This window comes from Microcaecilia unicolor, chromosome 1, assembly GCF_901765095.1.
Source record: "Microcaecilia unicolor chromosome 1, aMicUni1.1, whole genome shotgun sequence".
NCBI lineage: Eukaryota > Metazoa > Chordata > Amphibia > Gymnophiona > Siphonopidae > Microcaecilia > Microcaecilia unicolor.
Window position 1 is genome coordinate 104,449,421 of NC_044031.1, and position 27,380 is coordinate 104,476,800.

Consider the following 27,380-nt stretch of genomic DNA (forward strand, 5'->3'; position numbering starts at 1 on the left):
TGCAGGATAGGCATCGCAAAGCTTCTCTTAAACGTTCTTTTGAGGTGGCGGCCTTGGCCTTACAGGCCTCCATATGCAGCCAGAGCCTGTCTTTCCTGGTTCCAGCAGGGTTTGGAACAGGACCAGGATTCGGCTTCTTATTTCAGTTGCCGGTACTCCAATGGAGTCGGCTCTTGCCTATCTAGCTGATGCCCTTTAGGTTTTGATCAGGGCATCTGCTAAGCAGATGGCTCTGGCGGTTTCGGCTCACTGACTGTTGTGGTTGGGCCACTGGTCGGCAGACATGGCTTTCAAACATTGTCTTACGAGGCTTTCTTTTTGGGGAAAAGTTACTTTTTGGCGAGGATCATGAAAAGATTGTGAAAGATTTGGGAGACTCCAAATCCCAGCATCTTTGGAAGACAGGCCCAGGGCTAGTGCAAGCCAAGTTCTTAGAGAGTTTGGTTCTGCGATGCTGAACGATATCGCCCTGGTCTTAGTTTGTCCTTCCAGCATCCTAGATTCCAGCAGAGGTCATCCTTTCGGACTGACAAGCGGACATTGGGAGCTGCCGCCATACCTCAGGATCCAGGACATTCTACTCATTGATGGGGCGTAGGTCCACTCTTATTGTTTCCATAAGGGGTCGACTGACCCTCTTTTACAAAGAGTGGGCCAAGATTACGTCAAACCAGTTGGTCTTGGATCTCATAAGAGACGGCTACAGACTAGAATTTGCATTGTCCGTCGGAGACTCCTTTTTCGAATTTCAATGTGCCACTGTGGCCAGAAAAGTGGCCATAGAAGCCACGTTGCAGACATTGCTAGATCTCGGGGCAGTGGTTCCTGTACCGCATGCTGATGTGCGCACCAGGCGCTATTCAATTTACTTTGTATTTCCTTGAAAAGGGGGTTCCTTCAGGCCTATTCTCAATCTCAGGAAGGTGAACAAGTGTCTGTGGGTGCTCCATTTCCGCATGGAGACTGTGCGGTTGGTAATAGCGTCTGTCCAGCAAAGAGAGTTTCTCATGGCCTTGGATTCAAAAGAGACATATTTACACATCCTTATTTGGCCTCCTCATCAGAGGTATCTACGGTTTGCCGTGTTAGGCCCACATTTTCAGTTTTGTGCTCTGCCCTTTGGACTATCCACTGCCCCTCGCATGTTTTCCAACGGGATGGTAGTTGCAGCTTTCCTCTGAAAAGAGAGGATCAAAGTTCATCCTTATCTCAACAGTCGGTCGGCCACCTCTCAAGTTTTGTTGTTCCTCCAGTCCCTCGGTTGGGTGATCAATCTTCCCAAGAGCCACTTAGTCCCCTCCTAGTCTTCAGAATATCTGGGGGTACTGTTTGACATGACTCAGGGATGTGTGTTCTTGTCAGAATCCAGGAGACTCAAGCTTTATCAGGTTCACGCCCTTTTGTGGTCTTAATGTCCTCGAGCCTGGGATTATGTTCGGGTCCTAGGGTTGATGACGGCCACCCTGGAGGTGGTTCCATGGGCGAGGGCTCATATGCGTCTGCTCCAGCGCTCTCTGTGGCTTCGTTGGTCTCCAGTGTCCCAAGATTATTAGCATTGCCTGCTTTGGCTTCCTCTTATGAGGGACAGCATGGTCTGGTGACTGTGTGCCTCCAATCTTCAGAAGGGAATGCCTCTGGCATCCCAGTGGGTGATGGTAGTCATGGATGCCAGCCCCTCGGGGTGGGGAGATCATAGTCTCCACCGAGTGGCACAAGGACATTATTCAGAGATGGAAGTGAAGTGGCCCATCAACTGGCTGGAATTGAGAGCGGTGATGCTGGCCCTTGCAGTTCGAGTTCTCTCTGATAACACCACTATGATGGCTTACATCAACTGTCAGGGTGGTACTCATAGTGTGGCATTGGCCATGGAGGCGTCCGGCCTGCTGCTTTGGGCGGAGACTCATATTCTCTGCCTGTCAGCAACTCACATTGCAGTCCAGGCCAGTGTTCAAGCCAATTTTCTCAGCTGTCATCTCCTCCTAGATTTGGCGGAGTGGGAACTGGTGACAGAAGCATTCCGTCTGATCTGTCAATAGTTGGGCACACCAGAAATGGATCTTATAGCGACCAGGAAGAATGCCAAAATGCTCAAGTTCTTAAGAAAAGAGGTTGACTCTGCAAGACTGGGCACTCTTACAGCCCTGGCCAACGTTAGGCCTCCTCTATATCTTCCCTCCTTGGCCTTTAATCTGACGCCTTCTGCATCAGATCAGACTTCATCAGGGTCCAGTAGTGTTGGTAGCTCCAGACTGGCCACTCCATCCGTGGTATGCAGATTTGGTTCGACTACTAGTGGAGCCTCCTCTGCGGCTGCCGGTCATGCCCGGACTTCTTCATCAAGGTCCGGTGCAGATGGAGGACTCCTCCCACTTTGGTCTTACAGCCTGTTTCTTGAGAGGGCAAGACTGTGGAAGAAGGGCTATGATGATTCAGTCATCGCTACTTTGCTTCGGACCCAGAGATGTTCCACTACAACAGCTTATTCCAGAGTTTGGCTCATTTTTGAGACGTGGTGTGCGGAGTGGGCTTGTCCCCCTTTAACGCGTCTGTTTCCCAGATTTTGGTTTTTCTACAACAGTTTAGTCTATAACTCCGGGTTCAAGTCACGGCCTTAACTTGTTTCCGAGGTCAGATGTCAGGCTCCTCCTTTGCGGCTCATTCAGATGTGGCACGGTTTTTGAAAGTTTCTCTTCACCTTCAACCTCCGGTACAATGTCCATGTCCTCCTTGGAAGTTGAATTTTGTGCTTAGCGTGTTACAGGGTGCGCCCTTTGAATCTTTGCATTTGGCTTCTAATAAAGATCTTACACTGAAGATGGTATTTTTGGTAGCCATTGCCTCGGCACGCTGGGTTTCTGAACTTCAGGTTCTGTCGTGCCGGGAACCCTTTCTTCAGTTTTCAGAATCAGGAGTTACTCTGCGGATTGTTCCGTCTTTTTTTGCCTAAGGTCGTTTCTGCCTTTCATTTGAATCAGTCACTTTTTCTACCCTCTTTTTGGAGGTTGGGTTTTCCAGAGAACGTTTCTCTCATTTGGCACAATTTTCTTTCCAGACTCCACCCTTTCTGCCTCGCCTCACCCTATGCTTGGAATAAACTCCCTGAGCCCATACGCCAAGCCCCCTCCCTACCTATCTTCAAATCCTTGCTCAAAGCCCACCTCTTCAATGTTGCTTTCGGCACCTAACCATTGTACCTCTATCCAGGAAATCTAGACTGCCTCAATCTTGATTGACTGCACTTTTTGTCCTTTAGATTGTAAGCTCCTTTGAGCAGGGACTGTCCTTCTTTGTTAATTGTACAGCGCTGCGCAACCCTGGTAGTGTTTTAGAAATGTTAAATAGTAGTAGTAGTTTGGCTTTTGAATGTTTGTCGCTCTCTTCTCCGGTACCTGCAGATGACGAATAAATTCCGTTGCTCGGACCATCTTTTTGTGCTCTTGTCGGGTCCCAGACAGGGTTATGCTGCATCCAAAGCAACTATTGCTTGCTGGCTTAAGGAAGCCATTTTCTTGGTTTGAAGGGTCGGTTTCCTCCTGATGCGTTGCATGCTCATTCGACTCGAGTTCAGGCTACCTCTTGGGCAGAAACAGGCATTCTTTCTTTGGACTATATTTGTCGGGCAGCCACTTGGGCTCTTTGGCATTCTTTTGTCAAAAATTACAGGTTTGAAGTAGCAGCGCATAGTGATGCTCATTTTTGGGCAACTGCGCTCTCTCGGGGAGCAGCGGCTTCCCATCCTATTTAGGGTACTGCTTTGATACATCCCACCAGTTCATGAATTCATCTGCTGCTGAGACTAAGTAAGGTAAAAATTGTCTTACCTGATTTTCTTTCCTTTAGTCACAGCAGATGAATCCAGAACCCCTGCCCTTTATTGCTTTGGCTGTGTGTTTTTTGCTTAGTTTTCGGATGCGTGATGTCTGAGATGGTAAAAAAAAGAAAGAAGAAAAATAGAAAATAAGAGATGAGATTTAATCTGATTTTATGAGTAGTGTTTTCCTTAAATTTCCAATTTCTGTGTTTGGCTGTTGCCGCATTGTTGTAAGGAGGTTTTTTGTCTGTTTTTTCCTTATCCTCTGCTTTGGGGATGTGACCTATACTGAAGTAATAGGGGGCTAGATGTCCAGAGTCATTGCTTTCTCTTCAGTGTTCTCTATCTCCACCTGCTGGTAGGCTATCAGATAAGACATAATTTTACCGTACAATAAAGGGCTGTCTACTCATATATTAGTATCATTAAACACTTATACAAAGTGACTAACTTGTATTTCAGTTATCAGTCTAACACTTTATTCCAAAAATATTTGGTTAAACTTTCACATAAATATTAACCACATACTCCTACCCTAAATTAAATCCCCAATAAAAATTCCCACAAAGGCAATGATTGAAGCAATTGTTCTCATACAATGCTGTCCATTTTAAACAGGAAGCCTTTCACCACGAACGTAGACAGGCAATAATGGTTTTACTTTTCTCAATCTGAGGTCAATATTGATGGAAATGTTGCCTCGCAGTCATCCTTTACTCAGAACACCCAAAACATTTTTTTAAATCTTTCCATGAATTAATCTTCAAAAGGAAGGAATTCCCACTGCTCCAAATCAAGGCATCTTCACACAAATCACTCCGTTAACACCACATTTTTAATAAGAATTATTTTGGTCTCGGACCCAGTTGGGATCTATACTGAGTGAAGAGGCTGAGCGAGTACGGTCTCCTGATGAAGTAACTATGAAACACGGCCAGTGACAAGACCAAAAGGATTCTTATTAAGAACGTGCTATTAATAGAATGATTTGTGTGAAGATGCCTTGATTTGGAGCAGTGTGAATTCCTTCCTTTGAAGATTAATTCATGAGAAGTTTTTCACAAATGTTTTGTGTGTTCTGAGTAAAGGATGGCTGCGAAGCAACATTTCCATCAGTATTGACCTTGGATTGAGAAAATTAAAACCATTATTGCCTATGTATGTTCATGGTGAAGGACTTCCTGTTTAACATGGACAGAGTATATGAGGACAACTGCTTCAGTCATTGACTTTGTGGGAAATTTTATTGGGGATTTAATTTCTGGTAGGATTGTGTGGTTAATATTTATGTGAAATTTTAACCAAATATTTTTGGAATAAAGTGTTAGACTGATAACTGAAATATATTGGTGGTTGTTTAAAAACTAGTCATCTTGTATATGTGCTTAATGAATATGCATGAGAGAGATTTGCACACCTACTGCTTCAGTAGAATTCAGATGTCTGTTATGCGTATTCATTAGGGGTATCATGAAAACCTGATCAGTTGGAGGCACTTGGATTGGGAGTGAGGATCAAGCCCTACTAGAACCTAGGTTGTTCAATTTCCAAGTTACTTTTTTCTTTTCTTTTTAAATTAAAAAAAAAAAAGGTATGAAACTGAAAAAGGCTTGTTGCCACCAGAACCAGTTTTGGTATCTGCGTGTTGGCAGTGACTTTTCCATGTTTTACTGTTGTTGTTGTTGTGTGTTTTTTTTGTTAGAAGCAGTCTCTTGCTAGGGAGTACCATTTGTTAAGACTTGCAATGCTGCTTCTACTAGGAGACAACCAAGTTACATACCTGTAGCAAGATTCAATTCCTCATATACCTTCCCACCTCCCATTGGAATTGTCTTCTAATTAAAGTTTAGAAACTGAGAAGGCCCCATGCACATGCATGGTGAGTTGTAAAAGTTTATAGAAATTGATCTAAGCTATAGCTGCTGTTGTTCTGCACTGGGCTGTGTCCAATGGGATCACCCACTTGTACGGACTTACATCCTGCTGTTTATTGAGAGCAATTACTGTAGGTAAATTACCTGGTTTTCACTACCTCAGTCAGCTTTGTACAGAACACATCTTAAGAAATTCATTGAACTTTTCTTTAGTGTATTCTTAAAATACATGACTTGTCTAAAATGCTTTTCTTCTACTTGCCATTTACATCATTAAAATATTTTGCTAATAAAAGTTTGGGGGGAGGGTGAAAATTAACTTTGCTTACAGTAATAAGCAGTTTAATCTGATCATTAAACTAATTTATTCTCCCTTTTATTTAGACGGAATACACCATATAAAACCTTGGAGCCTGTCAAGCCTCCAACAGTTCCTAACGATTACATGACAAGTCCAGCCAGGCTTGGAAGCCAGCATAGCCCTGGAAGAACAGCATCTGTGAACCAGAGACCGAGAACACACAGGTATAGTACCCCTAGTCTTTGACCACAGATGAGCTTCTAGTACAGGTCAGGAGTGTAGCCAGAAGTGCATTTGGGGGGGTGGGAGGAGCATGTATACCCCTCCGCCACTGCAACATTGAGGCATACCTTTTGCTGGTGGGGATGCCAAGTGCCTCATGCTGACATCAGCACTCCTGCACTTGATCAATTCAGTCGCTGAACTGAGCGCGTGTGAGAGCACTAGCATCAGAATCCGAAGCATGCCTACTGACTTTAGTGCTGCTCAGACAGATATAAATAGATGGAGTTAGTCCAGAGGGTGGCTACTAAAATGGTCAGTGGTCGCCTTCATAAAGCATACGGGAACAGATAGATCTCAATATGCATACTTTGGAAGAAAAGTGGTAGAGGGGAGATACGATAGACATTTAAATACCTATGCTGTATAAGTGCACAGCAGACGAGTCTTTCAATTGAAAGGAAGCTCTGGAATGAGGCGGCATAGGATGAAGGTGAAAAGGGGATAGACTAAAAAGTAACCTGAGGAAATATTTCACGGAAGGTTGGTGAATTTGTGGAACGGCCTCCTGGTGGAAGTGGTGGAGATGAAAACAGTATCTGAATTCAAGAGAGCTTGGGATAAGTACATTAGGATTCTTAAGGAAGTGAGAAGAAGAGTAGATGGCATGGATGAGCAGACTGGATAGGCCATATGGTTTTTATCTGCATACATTTTTCTATGGTTGTGTGTTTTATTAGATGTTTTTCAGTTAAACAACATTTGGTTTCTGTTTTGTAGTATTGTTTATAGTGCTACAAAGCTTTGTTTTAAGTAGATTATCAATAGAAATCAAACAAAATAAAACATGGAAAAGAAAATAAAATACCTTTTTTATTGGACATAACTTAATACATTTCTTGATTAGCGTTCGAAGGTTGCCCTTCTTCGTCAGATCGGAAATAAGCAAATGTGGTAGCAGATAGTATATATATATAAGAGAAACATAAAAGCATTACTTTGACAGTCTGACAGAGTGGGAGGGTGGGGGTATGCATAGGGACATCAAAGCATTTCATTGATATTCTAACAGGATGGATGTGGGTAGGTGAGAGGAGGGTGATAAACAGAGAAATACAACTTTATGGTTTATAATGGGCTAGAAAACCCAGATCCTTATTAAGTCCTGTCTGTTGGGTGTCAAAATATTCAATCATTCTGACTTCAAAGGTCTTACGTTCCTGTATTGTTTTAAAGTTACCTTTCAGGATTCTTACTGTGAAATCACTTGGTGCAGTGTTCTGGTCTTGTAAAGTGTTGGCCCACAGGGGTGGGGGCCTGACTGGCACCGGCTATTTTCATGTGATGTCTGTGCAGATTGAATCTTGTCTTCTCCGAGGACAAGCAGGCTGCTTGTTCTCACTGATGGGTGACGTCCTCGGCAGCCCCTCCAATCGGAATCTTCCTAGCAAAGTCCTTTGCTAGTCCTCGCGCGCCCGCGCGCACCGCGCATGCGCGACCGTCTTCCCGCCCGAAACCGGCTCGAGCCGGCCAGTCTTCTTTCGTCCGCACTCGGTACGGCTGTGTTTTTTGTCGTGTCGAGCCCCGGAGAGTCGACCTCGCGCGTCCGTGTTTTACTGACGTGTTTTTCTTCGGAAAAGTTTCTATATCTGTCGGGAAGTGCTCCGAAAACCCCCTTGGGTTTCATTTTCCCCTTCCCGTATTTCCAGTTTTGCCCCGGTAAGTTTTCTTTCGTCGTCGGGGTAGGCCTCTTTTCGGCCTCGGTCGAGATTTTTTCTCCCTTAAAGTTTTGGTGCTCCAAATTCGTCATTTCGGATTTTGACTTCGCCGGCGTGATTTTTCCGCCCATGACATCGAAGCCTTCCAGCGGCTTCAAGAAGTGCACCCAGTGCGCCCGGGTAATCTCGCTCACTGATAGGCACTCTTCGTGTCTTCAGTGTCTGGGGGCCGAGCACCGTCCCCAGAACTGTAGTCTGTGTTCCCTGTTACAAAGGCGGACTCAAATAGCGAGATTGGCCCAGTGGAACGTTTTGTTCTCGGGCGCTTCGTCGGCATCGGCACCGGGGTCATCGTGTGCATCGACGTCATCAGCGTCCAGACCTTCATCCTTGGCTGCCAGTGCATCGAGTGCATCGGCCCTCTGCATCGGCACCGAGACATCGGATAGCTGCATCGACGTCGGTGGTACCGGGACCTCGTCTCCTGATGTCGTCGGACGGTGGTGCATCGAGTGGAGTGCAGGTGAGGGCTGTCCTTTCCCCTGCTGGTGGCGGTGAGCCCTCGGGTGGGTCTCCTCCTACCCTGAGGGCTCCTGCGGTACAGCCCCCCCGAGATCGACCCTCTTCGGTCTCGGCCCCGAGGAAGCGACGGATGGATTCTACGTCCTCCTCGTCGGTGCCGGGAAGCTCCGGTGACATGCTTCGGAAGAAGTCGAAGAAGCATCGACACCGGTCCCCTTCCCGCGTCGGCACCGAGAGCTCTGGGTCGCCGAGGGAGTCGGCACCCAGCAGGCATCGGCACCGAGAGGACCGCTCACCCTCTGTTCAAGAGGTGTCGATGCGCTCCACTCTGGACAGCCCGGAACAGCCTCCACGCCCGGAACAGGTTCTGACGTCGACGCCTGCATCGACCTCCATGCCTTTCTCTGCAGCTGCTCTGAACGAGAGCCTCCGGGCCGTTCTCCCAGAGATTCTGGGAGAGCTGTTGCGCCCTACCCCTCCGGTACCGGCGGTGCTTGCGCCTCCGGTACCGTCGAGCATGGCGCCGGCTGGCCCATCGCCCGGGGTGAGGTCCCCGACGTCGGTACCGCGTGCGGTGCCGACTGCGGCCACCTCCCAGGAGGGCTCCCCGACTACGTCGGCGGAGGGAGCTTCGCCGATGCGGGCGAGGGAGTCTACCTCTCGACGCCCCCATCGTGGACGTGGCTCCACGGAGTCGAGCCGGGCGCGGTTGCAGACGCAGGTCCGTGAACTTGTGTCTGACACCGAGGGTGAGGCCTCGTGGGAAGAAGAAGAAGATCCCAGATATTTCTCTGACGAGGAGTCTGAGGGTCTTCCTTCTGATCCCACTCCCTCTCCTGAAAGGAAGCTTTCTCCTCCCGAGAGTCTGTCTTTTGCTTCCTTTGTCCGGGAGATGTCTACGGCCATCCCCTTCCCGGTGGTTGTGGAGGACGAGCCCAGGGCTGAAATGTTTGAGCTCCTGGACTATCCTTCTCCACCTAAGGAAGCGTCCACTGTTCCCTTGCACCATGTCCTGAAAAAGACATTGCTTGCGAACTGGACCAAGCCATTAAGTAATCCCCACATTCCCAAGAAGATCGAGTCCCAGTACCGGATCCATGGGGACCCAGAGCTGATGCGCACTCAGTTGCCTCATGACTCTGGAGTTGTGGATTTGGCCCTAAAGAAGGCTAAGAGTTCTAGGGAGCATGCTTCGGCGCCCCCGGGCAAAGACCCTAGAACCTTAGACTCCTTTGGGAGGAAGGCCTACCATTCTTCTATGCTCGTGGCCAAGATTCAGTCTTACCAGCTCTACACGAGCATACACATGCGGAACAATGTGCGGCAGTTGGCGGGCTTGGTTGATGCTCTTCCCCCTGAGCAAGCCAAGCCTTTTCAGGAGGTGGTCAGGCAGCTGAAGGCGTGCAGAAAATTCCTGGCCAGAGGGGTTTATGACACTTTTGATGTTGCGTCCAGGGCCGCTGCTCAAGGTGTGGTGATGCGCAGGCTCTCATGGCTGCGTGCCGCCGACCTGGAGAATAGACTCCAGCAGCGGATTGCGGACTCGCCTTGCCGTGCGGACAACATTTTTGGGGAAAAAGTCAAGCAGGTGGTAGAGTCTGTCCACCAGCGGGACACCGCATTCGACAAGTTCTCCCGCCGGCAGCCTTCAGCATCTACCTCTACAGGTAGAAGATTTTTCGGGGGAAGGAAGACTGGTCCCTATGCTTCTGGTAAGCGTAGGTACAATCCTCCTTCCCGACAGCCTGCGGCCCAGGCTAAGCCCCAGCGCGCTCGCTCTCGTCAGCAGCGTGCGCCTCAGCAAGGCCCCGCGGCTCCCCAGCAAAAGCAAGGGGCGAGCTTTTGACTGGCTCCAGCAGAGCATAGCCGACATCCCAGTGTCAGTGCCGGGCGACCTGCCGGTCGGGGGGAGGTTGATAGCTTTTCACCAAAGGTGGCCTCTCATAACCTCCGATCAGTGGGTTCTGCAAATAGTCCGGCAAGGATACACCCTCAATTTGGCCTCAAAACCTCCAAATTGTCCACCGGGAGCTCAGTCTTACAGCTTCCAGCACAAGCAGGTACTTGCAGAGGAACTCTCCGCCCTTCTCAGCGCCAATGCGGTCGAGCCCGTGCCATCCGGGCAGGAAGGGCTGGGATTCTATTCCAGGTACTTCCTTGTGGAAAAGAAAACAGGGGGGATGCGTCCCATCCTAGACCTAAGGGCCCTGAACAACTATCTCGTAAAAGAAAAGTTCAGGATGCTTTCCCTGGGCACCCTCCTCCCCATGATTCAGCAAAACGATTGGCTATGCTCTCTGGACTTGAAGGATGCCTACACTCACATCCCGATACTGCCAGCTCACAGACAGTATCTGCGATTTCAGCTGGGCACACGCCACTTCCAGTACTGTGTGCTACCCTTTGGGCTCGCCTCTGCGCCCAGGGTGTTCACAAAGTGCCTGGCTGTGGTAGCAGCGGCACTTCGCAGGCTGGGGGTGCATGTGTTCCCATATCTCGACGATTGGCTGGTGAAGAACACATCCGAGGCAGGAGCCCTGCAGTCCATGCAGATGACTATTCGCCTCCTGGAGCTACTGGGGTTTGTGATAAATTACCCAAAGTCCCATCTTCTCCCAGTGCAGAAACTCGAATTCATAGGAGCTCTGCTGGATTCCCGGACGGCTCGCGCCTATCTCCCAGAGGCGAGAGCCAACAACCTGTTGTCCCTCGTCTCGCGGGTGCGAGCGTCCCAGCAGATCACAGCTCGGCAGATGTTGAGATTGCTGGGCCACATGGCTTCCACAGTTCATGTGACTCCCATGGCCCGTCTTCACATGAGATCTGCTCAATGGACCCTAGCCTCTCAGTGGTATCAGGCTGCTGGGGGTCTAGAAGACGTGATCCACCTGTCCACGAGTTTTCTCGAATCCCTGTATTGGTGGACAATCTGGTCCAATTTGACTCTGGGACGTCCTTTCCAAATTCCTCAGCCACAAAAAGTGCTGACCACGGATGCGTCTCTCCTGGGATGGGGAGCTCATGTCGATGGGCTTCACACCCAAGGAAGCTGGTCCCTCCAGGAACGCGATTTGCAGATCAATCTTCTGGAGTTACGAGCGATCTGGAACGCTCTGAAGGCTTTCAGAGATCGGCTGTCCCACCAAATTATCCAAATTCAGACAGACAACCAGGTTGCCATGTACTATGTCAACAAGCAGGGGGGCACCGGATCTCGCCCCCTGTGTCAGGAAGCCGTCAGCATGTGGCTCTGGGCTCGCCGGCATGGCATGGTGCTCCAAGCCACATACCTGGCAGGCGTAAACAACAGTCTGGCCGACAGATTGAGCAGGATCATGCAACCTCACGAATGGTCGCTCAGTTCCAAAGTAGTGCGACAGATCTTCCAGGCGTGGGGCACCCCCCTGGTGGATCTCTTCGCATCTCGAGTGAACCACAAAGTCCCTCAGTTCTGTTCCAGGCTTCAGGCCCACGGCAGGCTGGCATCAGATGCCTTCCTCCTGGACTGGGGGGAGGGTCTGCTGTATGCTTATCCTCCCATACCTCTGGTGGGGAAGACTTTGTTGAAACTCAAGCAAGACCGAGGCACCATGATTCTGATTGCTCCTTTTTGGCCGCGTCAGATCTGGTTCCCCCTTCTTCTGGAGTTGTCCTCCGAAGAACCGTGGAGATTGGAGTGTTTCCCGACCCTCATCACACAGGACGAAGGGGCGCTTCTGCATCCCAACCTCCAGTCTCTGGCTCTCACGGCCTGGATGTTGAGGGCGTAGACTTTGCCTCTTTGGGTCTGTCAGAGGGTGTCTCCCGCATCTTGCTTGCTTCCAGGAAAGATTCCACTAAGAGGAGTTACTTCTTTCAATGGAGGAGGTTTGCCGTCTGGTGTGACAGCAAGGCCCTAGATCCTCGCTCTTGTCCTACACAGACCCTGCTTGAATACCTTCTGCACTTGTCTGAGTCTGGTCTCAAGACCAACTCTGTAAGGGTTCACCTTAGTGCAATCAGTGCATACCATTACCGTGTGGAAGGTAAGCCGATCTCAGGACAGCCTTTAGTTGTTCGCTTCATGAGAGGTTTGCTTTTGTCAAAGCCCCCTGTCAAGCCTCCTACAGTGTCATGGGATCTCAATGTCGTTCTCACCCAGCTGATGAAACCTCCTTTTGAGCCACTGAATTTCTGCCATCTGAAGTACTTGACCTGGAAGGTCATTTTCTTGGTGGCAGTTACTTCAGCTCGTAGGGTCAGTGAGCTTCAGGCCCTGGTAGCCCAGGCCCCTTACACCAAATTTCATCATAACAGAGTAGTCCTCCGCACTCACCCTAAGTTTCTGCCGAAGGTTGTGTCGGAGTTCCATCTGAACCAGTCAATTGTCTTGCCAACATTTTTTCCCCGTCCTCATTCCTGCCCTGCTGAACGTCAGCTGCACACATTGGACTGCAAGAGAGCATTGGCCTTCTATCTGGAGCGGACACAGCCCCACAGACAGTCCGCCCAATTGTTTGTTTCTTTTGATCCCAACAAGAGGGGAGTGGCTGTAGGGAAACGCACCATATCCAATTGGCTAGCAGATTGCATTTCCTTCACTTACGCCCAGGCTGGGCTGGCTCTTGAGGGTCATGTCACGGCTCATAATGTTAGAGCCATGGCTGCGTCGGTAGCCCACTTGAAGTCAGCCACCATGGAGGAAATTTGCAAAGCTGCGACGTGGTCATCTGTCCACACATTCACATCTCATTACTGCCTGCAGCAGGATACCCGACGCGACAGTCGGTTCGGGCAGTCAGTTCTTCAGAACCTGTTTGGGCTTTAGGATCCAACTCCACCCCCCGAGGGCCCTGTTTGTTCTGTTCCAGGCTGCATTCTCAGTTAGTTGGTAAATTTTTTAGGTCAATCTCAGTTATGTCCTCGCCGTTGCGAGGCCCAATTGACCTTGGTTGTTGTTTTGAGTGAGCCTGGGGGCTAGGGATACCCCATCAGTGAGAACAAGCAGCCTGCTTGTCCTCGGAGAAAGCGAATGCTACATACCTGTAGAAGGTATTCTCCGAGGACAGCAGGCTGATTGTTCTCACAAACCCGCCCGCCTCCCCTTTGGAGTTGTGTGTTCCCTTGAAGTGTATTGTCTTGCTACATACTGGACTGGCCGGCTCGAGCCGGTTTCGGGCGGGAAGACGGCCGCGCATGCGCGGTGCGCGCGGGCGCGCGAGCACTAGCAAAGGACTTTGCTAGGAAGATTCCGATTGGAGGGGCTGCCGAGGACGTCACCCATCAGTGAGAACAATCAGCCTGCTGTCCTCGGAGAATACCTTCTACAGGTATGTAGCATTCGCTTTATGCATCTGGCCTGTTTCTCCAATATAGCATCCTTTGTTACATTTTTTACACTAAATGATATATACCACATTGGAACATGAGCATGTGAAAGATTCCTTTATGTTGAATATTTTTCCTTTGTGAATGACTGTGGGGTCCTGTGAAATGTTTTGGCATAGCATGCAGCTGGATGTATTGCAGGGAAATGTGCCCTTCTCTTCATTTTCAGTCTGTGTTGGGAGTTTACTTCTGATTAGCTTTACGCTTTACAAGGCCAGAACACTGCACCAGTGATTTCACAGTAAGAATCCTGAAAGGTAACTTTAAAACAATATAGGAACGTAAGACCTTTGAAGTCAGAATGATTGAATATTTTGACACCCAACAGACAGGACTTAATAAGGATCTGGGTTTTCTAGCCCATTATAAACCATAAAGTTGTATTTCTCTGTTTATCACCCTCCTCTCACCTACCCACATCCATCCTGTTAGAATATCAATGAAATGCTTTGATGTCCCTATGCATACCTCCACCCTCCCACTCTGTCAGATTGTCAAAGTAATGCTTTGATGTTTCTCTTATATATACTATCTGCTACTACATTTGCTTACTTCTGATCTGACGAAGAAGGGCAACCTTCGAAAGCTAATCAAGAAATGTATTAAGTTATGTCCAATAAAAAAGGTATCATCTTATTTTCTTTTCCATGTTCTATTTTGTTTGATTTCTATTGATAACCTTTAAGAGTGGACTAACACGGCTACCACACTTCTCTTTTAAGTAGATGAATTTCTCTGTAATTTAACTTCTGGGTACTATTCTCCAAGTTCATTTTTAACCCCCACCTAGACCCCACTAGATATTTCCAGAAATATGGAAGAAATGTTTTCTAAACTATGACTTTTTGAGCAGGTAAAAACCTGAACATTGCAAAATCACTTAAATATTCATTTCAAATTTAATAGATTTGATAACTAGTTGAAAGAGTAGTAATATACAGCTCAACCCGCTTAATGTCACATCCTGCATAATGTTGCATTTTTTTTATCCATGGTTGACCCCCGTTGTAACTAACAAGGGCTTACTCTGCCTATTGTCATGCCATGTAATGCTGCATATCACTGAGGGCCATGTTTACTAAGGTGCGCTAACGCTAGAGATATCAATAGGAATATATGGGTGTCTAGCATTTGCGCGCGCTAAAAATGCTAGCGTGGCTTAGTAAAGAGGGCCCTTAATGTCAACAGTTTTAGCCGCTTGGTGTTTTAAAAATTATCAGTTAGTGGCTCAGTCATGATCTGTACTGCTGAAACAGCCAATCATTCTCTTATCACATACCAACTGTAAAATCCCAGGGGGAGACAATCAATATAACTACAAAAATCAAAAAAAGTCAATCCCAATACTCGGGAAGTATAGAGAAATCCAGAGTCCTGGGGCACTAAAGAGAACTTGTTTGAAAAAGATACAAAAAGGAGAGTTCAGTATAGGCTGCTCCCACAGCTGAGCTTGAATTTCAGTGAGTTTAGCAGAAATAATGGCTCACTTGAAAGCTCTATGCATCATTTATACTCCTTATTTGAGACCCTTTAATTTTTAATTATTTTCTTATATAAGTAAAACACATACTGAACACTTCACATATAGTTAAATACAGAGTGTGAAAACGTCAGTAGTGATCCATATACACCCTTCTCCAATTGTGTTGACTGAAAAACTAATCAAAAACATAGAGCAGACGGTGAAAAAAATGAGGAAATACAAGTTAAGATAAGTTTGATCCCTTATGTTCTTCAGCATTCTGGTGCTTTTTGTATATTTTGTATGGACACATTTTGTTGATTTGTTTTTGATTAGTTTTTCAGTGGATGGAATTTTGGAAGGGTGTATATGGATCTCTGTTGAAGTTTTCACATTCATGTTTAGATTTAAATATATGCATAGTTTTCAGTATCAGGCTTATTTTCTAAAGAGAAGGGCGCCCATCTTCCGATACAAATCGGGAGATGGGCATCCTTCTCCCAGGGTCGCCAAAATCGCCATAATTGAAAGCCGAGTTTGGGCGTCCTCAACTGCTTTTCGTCGCATGGGGCAACCAAAGTTCACGGGGGCGGGACTGGGGCATGCTTAACACATGGGCGTCCTCAGCCGATAATGGAAAAAAGAAGGGCGTCCCTGACGAGTACTTGGCCGACTTTACTTGGTCCATTTTTTCTTGCGACCAAGCCTCAAAAAGGTGCCTGAACTGACCAGATGACCACCAGAGGGAATCGGGGATGACCTCCCCTTACTCCGCCAGTGGTCACTAACCCCCTCCCACCCTCCAAAAAAAACTTTAAAAATATTTTTTTGCCAGCCTCTATGCCAGCCTCAAATGTCATACTCAGCTCCGTGACAGCAGTATGTAGGTCCCTGGAGCAGTTTTAGTGGGTGCAGTGCACTTCAGGCAGGTGGACCCAGGCCCATCCCCTCCCCTACCTGTTACACTTGTGGTGGTAAATGTGAGTCCTTCAAAACCCACCACAAACCCACTGAACCCACATGTAAGTGCCCCCCTTCACCCCTTAGGGCTATGGTAGTGTTGTACAGTTTTTTTTTGTTTTTTTTTTTTTTGGGGGGGGGGGGTTGGGGAGCTCAGCACCCAAGGTAAGGGAGCTGTGCACCTGGGAGCAATTTGTGAAGTCCACTGCAGTGCCCCCTGGGGTGCACGGTTGGTGTCCTGGCATGTGAGGGGGACCAGTACACTATGAATGCTGGCTCTTCCCATGACCAAATGGCTTGAATTTGGTCGTTTCTGAGATGGGCGTCTTCTGTTTCCATTATCGCTGAAAACCAGGGACGACTATCTCTAAGGACGACCATCTCTAAGGTCGACCTAAATGTTGAGATTTGGGTGTCCCCGACCGTATTATCGAAACGAAAGATGGACGCCCATCTTGTTTCGATAATACGGGTTTCTCCGCCTCTTCGCGAAGACACCCTCAGGAAAACTTGGGCGCCCCGTTCGATTATGCCCCTCCACGTGTTTTACATATAAGAAAAGAAATAAAAAAAGTAAAGAGTCATAAAATAAGGAATATAAATGATGTATAGAGCTTTCAAGCGAGCCGTTGTTTCTGCTAAACTCACTGAAATTCAAGCTCGGCTGTGGGAGCAGCCTATACTGAATTCTCTTTTTTGTCCCTTTTTCAATCAAGTTCTCTTTTGTGCCACAGGACTGTGTAGCACTCTGGATTTCCCAGTACTTTCCATGTATTGGGATTGACTTTTTTTATTTTTCTACTTTTTATCACATGACAGATACTGGTTTAGCAGCATGTTCACACAGACTCCGATTAGCAGTTGGTCTATGCATTCACATTTAAAATGGTGATGTAAACGTAAGCGTGTCGATTTGGACTTAAACGCAAAAATGGAAGTTATAAAGATGCTAGATAATCATTGTAAGCACAAGGGCATTGCAGAAAAGTTCGGTATCAATATTTTCACTGTCAAAACTAGCTAACAAGCGGGACAAAATAGAGGATTTTCATTTGTCACTAACAGCAGTAAACTGTAAGCACATGTGAACTAGCCTGTACATGAAATTTGAAGAGGCATTGATAAAGTGGTTTAAACAGACCTACACTGCACAACTTCTGGTAAGTGTGTCGATGCTTACAGAAGTTTCTGAGCATCTGGCTAAAGAGATGGGTTTACTTGAATGGAAATGTTCCAATGGATTCTCTGAGGATAAGCAGGCATAATAATCTCAAATGTGGGTGATGTCATCCACGGAGCCCAGTGTGCACACTGCCAAGTGCACTGTCACTTTAAATCTTTGAGGCAGTGCCCCCACCACACATGCATGGATCTTCCTGCCTGATTCTCCAACGCAGGATCAGCAATCTATTGTTTTCTGCAGAGCAGAGAGTTTGACTTTTTTTTATCTCTTCTCAGCATGCCAACTTTTACCTTTTTGGTGCCTTTCCTTCTTTGGGACATTTTTTCTTCATATTCTTCTATCAATATTAATTTTTCAATTCTTACATTTTTTTTTAATTCTTGTCTTTTTAAAAATATTTATCCTTTTGGGGCCTCTGAACCCTTCTCTTACTTGTGAAGCATCGGCTATTTTCAGGTATGCGACTACTCGAGCTTCCCATGCCATAGATCCTTTTGATCTAGTGTCAGCTATTTTTCACTACATGTCAGTGAGGGTGCCGAGTGGCTTTAAGAAGTGTACTTGATGCAGTTGGACTATAATCATAATTGGTGTGTTCAATGCTTAGGTCCAGAGCATCAAGAGATGTTCTCTGCACGTGCAAGCGAGGATCCTTAAAGCCCACAGATTCCAGCAAGAAAAACTTTTCGGTTCTGCATCGACGTTGGCATCTGCATCGAGCATGGCAGGGGATTCAGTACTCGACCCAGAACTTGCGTTTGCATCAACCTCTGGTGCACTGATGCAGCATTGAGAGTCCAACATCAGACTGGATACCTCATCAGTCTTGCGCGCATTGAGGGACCTGCATTGAAAAAAAACTAAGAAGCGTCTACATTGCTCTCCCTCTAGGGTCTTCCCATACCTCCCCTGCATCAACATCCTTGATGCACAGGATGCGTCCATTCCACAGTGACTGCTCTCCTCCTCTCTAACTTATCTCTGATCGAGAGCCTTAGAGTTCAAGATCTCCAACACCTGCACAGGGTGTATCTCGGGCTCGTCCACACTGCTTTCTCAGCTGGTACTGACACCTACTCTTAAAGGAAATCCAGGCCATACTCCGAGGAGCTTTCAAGGCTACTGCATTAGCTGTCTATACAAGCTTTTACAGGGTGCTTGCGCCAGCGTGAGCCCAGCCCATAGATGCATCGGAGAGAGAGTTCTGGGAGAAGTCCCACATTCCAGCTTGGCATCAACTGTCTGGTGCGGTAGAAACTAGACCGCATGTATCAACATCACCAGTTGAGCTTTCTCCAACTTTGGAGGCTCATCTCCCATGACACACCTTGCTACAGAGCCATCGCTCTCTTCCTCAACTTTCTATGAACAGTACTTTGAAGAGTGAGACTCAGACCTCTCCTGGGAGATGGATAAAGAACCACAGGACCTCTCAGTTGAGGAGTCGTATGGCATTCCATATGCTCACCACCTGAGAGATGCAGATTCCCTCTGGAGTGTATCTCTCTTTATCTGGCTTTGTCTAAGAGATCACTCAACAGTGGTGTGGTTGGGCCCACAGCTAACTTAGAAGGGCCCTTTCATGGCATGGCACTCCACAACTTCTCCCCCCCCCCCCCCCCCCCCCCCCCTCCGGAGATATAAAAGAAAATTATAGATTTTTTTTTTCACCTACCCCACATCAACATCTCTCCTCCTCTGCGGCATCCCGGCATCTGACCGCTCATCGCTGAACCCCTTCTCTCTGGTGTACTTTACAGGCATCCCTGGCGTCTTTAATGATCCAATTATTGCTGCCTTCACTGGCTCCGCAGGCTTCTGTCAGTTTGGCTGGGTCCCGCCGGGCAGGACTCAGCCAGTAGAATCCTGCAGGTCTGGTGCAAGCAGCAATAATTAAATCACTGCAGGCGCTGGGAACACCTGTAAGGTACACCAGGGAGGGATGGGGTTCAGGCGGTCAGATGCCGGAACACCACGGAGGAGGAGAGATATTGATGTAGGCTACTGCTGCTGGGTGGGCCTGTGCTTACCTAGGCCCACCCTTAGCTACGCCACTGTTGCTCAAGTCATATCTTTTAAACTAGAAACAGGAGAAAAGCCTCAGAACTTTTTGAAGTTCAAGATTGATTCCCCTCCTAGAGAAGGATTTCACTGTTCCACTTCATTCAATAATGAACAATACTGTACTCAAAAACTAGGAGATTCCACTGACAATTCAAGTAGCCCCAAATGAAATTGATGTAATGTATAGGATACAAAAATCCACTAGATTTCAGAGAACACAACTGCCGTAGCATCCGCTAGTTATGGAATCTGCTTTTAAACGCATTTGTAGCACAAGATTTTGCGCTTCTGCTCCTCCAGACGAGAAGCTAGACAGTCTTTTGGCTGAAAATGTTTTCAAGCTACAATGCCAACCAATTGAATATTAGATTATCAACTCTATTCCACAATTTATTTAAAATCTCTGATACAGAATACTTTAGCTTTCATGGAATTCCTTCCACCCAAAAAAGTGGAGGAATTCGATAAACTTCACAGAAAACTTCTCGACTGTCTTAAATATCTGGCCATATAGGCTTTTAGTATCTGTCTCTTCACGTATTTCTTCCTTATCAATAGCAATGCAATATCTCTCCTGGCTCAGGGTCTCTGACCTCGAATCTACTGTCCAGGGCCATTTAGCAGATGTCCCTTGTGGAGAAAACCTGTTTAGAGACAGTCGAGGAAGTGGCTGACCTAATTAAAACATACAGATATTTATCCAGGCTACAAATTTCTGCTACTTAGAATATCAACGATCAAATTAATACATGTCTAAGTGTGGTTGCACTCCTACTTCTCCTACTCCTTCACCTCAAGAGACTACATCCCAACACTCGCGTCCAAGACAATACCATGGTCAGAAAAGCCAGACACCATCTCAGTCTAAACAAGAACCTAACTTTTGACTCCTTCTTAGGGAGTGTTGCCACTGTACAGTTGTCCATGCCAAACAACCTACCTGTCGGAAGAAGACTGACTCTTTTCTAAGAAAGATGGCCTCTCATAACCTCTGACCGTTGGGTTCTATGCACCATTTAGCATGGCTACACTCTTCGTTGGCAAATAGACCTTTCGACCCTCCACTTAGTCTCGTTTCAACTCCCTCCAAGTGAAGCTACTTCAAGAAGAGCAGCTGTCAGCCCTCCTCCAGTAGAATGCAGTAGAAACAGTTCCTCCACCAGACAGGCGTAGAAAGATTCTAGTCCAGATATTTTCTCATAAGAAAGAAAGACGGGGGGGGGGGGGGGGGGGGAGGGTGAAGTACTCCAATTGGAGATCTATGAGACTTAAACAACTTTCTACTCAAAAAATTTTGTGTAATATTCCTGGGGTCACTACTTCCTGTGATACAACTCCACAAATGCTCTCTAGATCACAGAGCCATGCACAAACATACCTATTCTCCCTGCACAGAAAGTTTCTCCGCTTTCGCTGTGGAACTCTGAACTATCAATACAAGATCTTACCATTTGGTTTGACCTCTGCTCCTCGAGTCTTCACAAAGTGCCTGATTAGTAATAGCAGCAGAAACAATTCACAAATGGGGCATACATGTCTTCCCCTACTTGAACAACTGGTTAATCAAAACAGCTTCCTGAGAATCGGCAAGTGCCTTCATTCACTCCACCGTTTGGCTCCTAGAACTCCTAGGATTTATTTATTTTTAATTCTCTACCCCGGTTTTCCAAAGAATACATACATAATTTTAAAAAATAAATAAAATGTGCATCACAATTTCTTTATATTTAACAATACTCCATCTGCAACTATTACCCACCATCCAATCATTCAAAAGAATGCTGTAACAAAAAATTGTATCTTCAGTAATTTTTTAACTGCACCATATTAGCACATAGGCATAATTAGCCAGGAAATGTATTCCACGGTGAAAGGCCTGCTACTGAAAATGTAGATGCCTTCGTATCAGCATAATTTGCTGAGCCATCAAGTCAGAAGCTAACCGCATAGCATGCTCAGATCTTAAAGTTCGACTTGGATGATATACACATATCATATCCTGAAAATGCAGTAATGCAGATGAATACACAGCCTGGTGTATTAATGGTAACACTTTGAACTGAATTCTATAATACACTGGCAACCAATGAAGTTGTTTCAAGACTGGCAGTATACGAGCACTTTTTGGAACACCAGTAATCAGTCTGGCCTCAGCATGTGGAACAGTTTGCAATGCCTTACACCTGGAGCTTGATATTCCAAGGTACAAGGCATTGCAATAATTCACTTTACTGAAGACCACATTCTACCCTACATCCTGGAAATTAGATACCATCAACATTGGTCTCAATTTTTGCAATAGATGAAACTGGAAAAGGAGGATTAAATTACTTTAACTTGACTCATCACGGTAAGCTTAGAATCCAGTACTACACGTACCAATTTTGTCTCCTTCTGAACTGCCAGTTGAACATCATTAATCTAAATAGAATTTGGCCATACATCCTCCATACTCATTCCAATAATCATAACTTCAGTCTTGCTCAGATTTAAAACAAGCCCATTCTCAAACATCCACTCGCCACCCTTATCCATACATTCCTGCAACTAAGAAGCGAACCCTGTGATCAATCACCTCAAATCACATCTTCAGCTAGTTAAGACCTTAGTGTTCATTGGAGCTCTGATTGATACTACTCAGAACAAAGCCCTCCAAGCAAAGGCAAAACATCTTGCCACTCAGGTGTTCAACTCCACCCAAGTATCTGCTCAACAGATGCCTGCCTTCAACAGTCCATGTAACGTTATTGGCTCATCTTCACTTCCAAATTCTTCAGTGAACGCTTCTCTCAGTGGGCCTCAAAAATAACTCTGAGTACATTTGAGTGCTATCAGTGCTTTTCATTCTAAAGTTGATGATAAACCAGTTTCAGATCATTCCTTATTAATTAGATTCATGAAAGGTTTGTTTCATATCAAACCTATCAAATTGCTTCCAGTGGCATGGAATCTGAAAGTCATCCTAACAGCTCTCATGAAACTTCCATTTGAACCGCTTGATTCTTGTTCTCTAAAATTTCTCACATATAAGCTAGTGTTCTTAATAACCCTTACTTCTGCCAGAAGAGTCGGTGAGCTTCAAGCTCTTGTGAAAGATCCTCCTTATACCTGGTTCTACCAAGACAGAGTTGTACTCTAAACCCACCCTAAATTTCTTCCTAAAGTAGTATCTGAGTTCCATCTCAATCAATCCATTGTACTATCTGTCGTCTTCCCTAAACTACACTGTAATCCTGGAGAAGCACTGCTGCATGCCTTCTACTGCAAGCATGCTCTAGCATACTATCAAGACATATAAAACCCCATCAGAGATCCTCCTAGCTTTTTGTATCCTTCAATCCTAATAGATTGTAGATAGCCATCACCAAACATTCAGTCTGCCAGCCAAGTTGATGGTATCTGCTATACGTGTGCTGAGGCTAGACTGACCATTAATGGCCATGGCAACTTCAGTAGCCCATTTCCTCTCTGCCTCCATTGAAGACATTTGTAAGGCAGCTATGTGGTGTTATTTCCACACCTTCACTGCTCACTACTGTCTGAAGCAGCATTCCAGGTGGGATAGTTGGTTTGGATAAGCAGCCCTGCAGATTCTTTTTATTAAAGAGCCAACTGCCCTATGACCCTTTTTTCCCCCACCAGGCTCACTAGTCTCTCTAATTGCAGAAAATGATTTTTAATTGTGATCCTGGTAGCTAGTGAGTACCACATATGAGAAAATTATACCTGCTTGTTGTTAGAGAAAGATATAAATTACTTACCTGTAGCAGATGTTCTCCGAGGACAGCAGGCATATATTTTCATCCCTCCCACCTCCCCTTGGAGTTGACATTTTAGCTTTAGTACTGTACTACTGACCCCACTCTTGTGCGTTGGGTGGGAAGACATCCCCACATTTGTGGTGGAGCACTGCCTCAAAGACTTTAAATGACACTGCACTTTGCAGTGTCTGCATCAGGCTCATGGATCATATCACCCACATTTGAGAATATATGCCTGCTGTCCTTTGAGAACACCTGCTACTAAGCTTTTTTTGACCGCTTAAAACAAAAAGCCATAGTATCAAGGTTGTAGCTGGTGAGTGTACCAGTGTAGAGCAGGAGGCGGTTAATGACTGGCTTTCCTGTTTGCCAGATATAATGGAGGGCTACAGACCAGATGATGTGTTCAACATGAATGAAGCTGGCGCCTTTTACAAACTGCTACCAGACCGAACACTATGCTTCAAAAAAAAAAAAAAAAGTGCTGTGGTGGAAAAAGAGCAAAAGACTGCCTATTAGCTGTAGTTTGCTTCAACATGTCCAGCACTGAGAAGTGTCCGATGTTTGTAATTGGAAAATGATAAAATCCACACAGTTTCAAAAATGTTAGAAGCCTTCAGGTAACCTCCAAGACAGACAAATGCACATGGATGACAGGCAGATTGGGTGGTTGCATTTGACAAAAAAAAAAAAAGAAACAAAAGGAAAATTCTGTTTGTGGACAGTTGCCTGGTTCACACTGACATCAGGAACCGGACTGCAACAAATGTAGTCTTTCTGTCACCAAACACACGTGCAATTCATTCTTGTGACCAGGGTATCATTTTTATGTTCAACCAGTATAGAAAGCGAATTGTGTGGTATATTCTGCTTTCTGTGGAACAGAAGCCGATCGGCTGACATGATATCAAAATTGCCATCAACTTCGTGCATACTGCATGGAATTTAGTTAGGCCATGATCATCAATTGTTTTTGCAAGGTGCAGTCTGATACATCATATACACCTCAAGATGCTGGTGATAGTTGACATTGATAAGCCTTTAGCGATGCTGTGTGACAAGGAGTGGTTGCAGTTTCGGACAGTTCAGTAACCTTTGAAGAATTTGTAACAACTGATGATGAATTGATTACAACAGAAGCACAGTCCATTGAAGAAATTACAGCAAGTTGATGTAAAAATGACAAATCTGCTCTGGAGGATTCAGAATGTTTTGAAGATGACATGGATGAAACAACCTTTAAAGGAACAACCACTTTTAACACTTGCATAGTCTGTGACCTGCTTTCGAAACAGTGCGTGCTTTCATTAGCAGTTTGGCCAAAAAGCGAGAGACTGAAGAAGGCTCAGCAGACAATGGGACTTAAAAATGTAATACAATACTTTAATGTATATAACTAATAAAATAGTCCTTAGTTATTACTACATAAGTCTCTTTTTTTTTTTGTTTTTTTGTTTTTTTTTTGTTGCTGTTACATATAAGACTCAACACGGCACAGTGTTTCAGCTTAAAGTGCATGCCTCAGGAGTCTTTAAAAAGTTGGTTCAGCAATAGAAACAAAAAGAGCTACATATGGTCTCAGGTGTTCTTTAAAAAGACAGTGGACAGAAAACGATGTTTCAAACCAATCCACAGTTACCATGTAAACTTTTGAAAGATCATGGAAAAAAGCACAATCCTCTGCAGTGTGCAAAAGAATTGTGCTTTTTTTCCGTGATCTTTCAAAAGTTTACGTGGTAATTGTGGATTGGTTTAAAACATATTAGTTTGTCCACTTTTTTTTTTTTTTTTTAAAGACCATCTGCGACTATATGTAGCTGTTTTTGTTCCTAATTGCTGAACCAATATTTTCAAGACTCCTGAGGAAGGCACTTTAAGCCGAAACACGGTGCCATGTCGAGTCTTCCATGTAACAGTAAAAAAAAAAAAAAAAAAAAGTCTTATGTAGTAATAACTAAGGACTATTTTATTTGTTATATGAATTAAAGTACTGTATTACATTTTTTTAAATCCCATGTCTGCTAAGCTGCCTCCAGTCTCCTGCTTTTTGGTTTTCTGTTTGCTTGCTCCGTGGGATTCCTGTGTTCAGCTATCATGAGGTTTCATTAGCAATTTGACAGATGTACAGGAGGATGTTTTCAATGCTATGGCTTGTATTCAGGACGTCTTAATTAACAGACCAGTGGATATCTCGCAGTATAGAATCACACACTTTTTCAGCTGCAGATCAACATATTTGAATGTCAGTTTCCCTTTCATGTTCTCTGTACTGTATGAGTGCGTCAGCTCCTTTGAATAAAAGCAGAAATATGAAAACTAACATCTGACTCTGCCTTTTCTGCTTTTATACATTGTAAATGTATCTAAGGTAAAAACTCCTGTTAATGTCAACTCCGCTTAATGTCACACAATTTGAACGGTCCCTTAAATGTGACATTAAACAGGTTTGACTGTATATACAACACCAGAAGACAGTTGATCTACCAGGTAAAGTTGATTTGGATTGATGATGATTTTCCTAGTTACTTATAACACAACTAGTTTTATCAGATTTGGATATGACATCCGAATATGATATTTTTTTCTTGTAATTAAGCATGGTTATGATTTGTGTTGCAGTGGTAGTAGTGGAGGAAGTGGAAGTCGAGAAAACAGTGGAAGCAGCAGTATTGGCATTCCCATTGCCGTGCCTACTCCTTCTCCACCAACTGTTGGGCAAGGTATACATCTGCTTTTACTATTATGTTCACTTATAGCCTCATTGGAGGTTTTTACAACATTTCTTCATGGCCAGAGAACTCTGGAGAACACCTGATACACTGCTTTTGGTGGAAATTGGATTCTACACGTTATTCTTAGGATAAGCTCACTGACTAAACTCAGTGACTAAGTCTCAAGCATTAAACTTGATCAAAAGTAAAATATGGAATGTTTGATGTGGAATTGTTCTGCAATTTGTTTTAGCACATAAAGAATAGCAGCACTGACTAAAGTCTTGAATACTGCAAACAGTTCATAGCCTCTTACAACCTAATGTGCCTCACACCTGATGTTCAGCAATTCACTCTCTGCCACCTCCATCTCCAACCCTCAGGTGATAATCCCACATTAGGATGTGTCTTTTATGCACTGATAGGCAAGATGAGTCAGACACACAAGTGAGTAGCATCATCCCAATTTCGGCAACACAAATGACCTTCACAGAGCTCAGGAAATTAAATTTTTCTGAACATGCATGGGACTTCCTATACAGTCACTGCCTCATGAGTTCCTTCAGTCTAAAGTCATGTGAGCTACTGCATGGATGTGGTTTTGATTCTCAGTGTGTTTTAAATTTAACTGCTGAAATATGTTTTGTTTTTCTTAACAAAAACAGGTATTAAAAAAGATTTTATATTTCTATTTTTCCTTTCCTTGAAAAGAGAAGTAAAATTTAATTGGACATTGTGATCCATTTTTTGACATTCCTCTGAAATGAGGGGTGATGAGTTTAATATACCACCTTTCATACTATATTCAGATAGTTTCTCCCTAGTGGGCTCACAGTCTAAGGGGTTCTTTTACTAAACTGCAGTAAAAGTGGCCTTAGCGCACCGTCACACAGGTCTTTCTGGCACACTAAGGCCATTTTTACTGCAGCGGAAAAATACCAATTCAGGGCTTATTGACCTTTATCCCACTTCAGGGTCCAATGCGGTTTACAAAAACGGAATACAGTAACTAAAATACAATACCTAGAATGCATCAAAGTATCTAAGCAAAACAAAAAAGAAAAAAAATAAATTCAGAGAATCATAACCTATTCAAAATTTGCAAAATAAAGTTTTACATTTTTTGCAGAATGACAAATAATTTGGATTTGTTCTGATAAATAAAGGTATGGTATTCCAGATTGAAGTTGCACGGAATGAAAGAGTCATTGAATATACTTTAAAATGAACCCCTTTAGAAGTAGGCAAGTGAAGCAACAATTGATCTGAGTAGAATGTCTAAGCAGTGGAGCAAACGGCAATATAATTACAAATTCAGAAGTAAGATCGTAAAATATTTGAAACATGAAACAAGCTGATTTAAAAGATATTTGAGCCTGTACAGGGAGCCAATGCAATTTAGATAGAAAAGGCAGAACACT

At 45.1% G+C, this 27,380-nt stretch overlaps 1 protein-coding gene across 1 annotated transcript in view; it reads left to right on the plus strand.

The window, feature by feature from the left end:
- Positions 1-27,380, plus strand: part of LOC115467686 (abl interactor 1) — a 244,673-nt gene that overhangs the window by 163,023 nt on the left and 54,270 nt on the right. The window contains exons 6-7 of the mRNA XM_030199283.1: positions 6,073-6,213; positions 25,868-25,968. Coding sequence (XP_030055143.1) covers positions 6,073-6,213; positions 25,868-25,968 — 242 coding nt within the window. The remainder of the gene's footprint in view (positions 1-6,072; positions 6,214-25,867; positions 25,969-27,380) is intronic.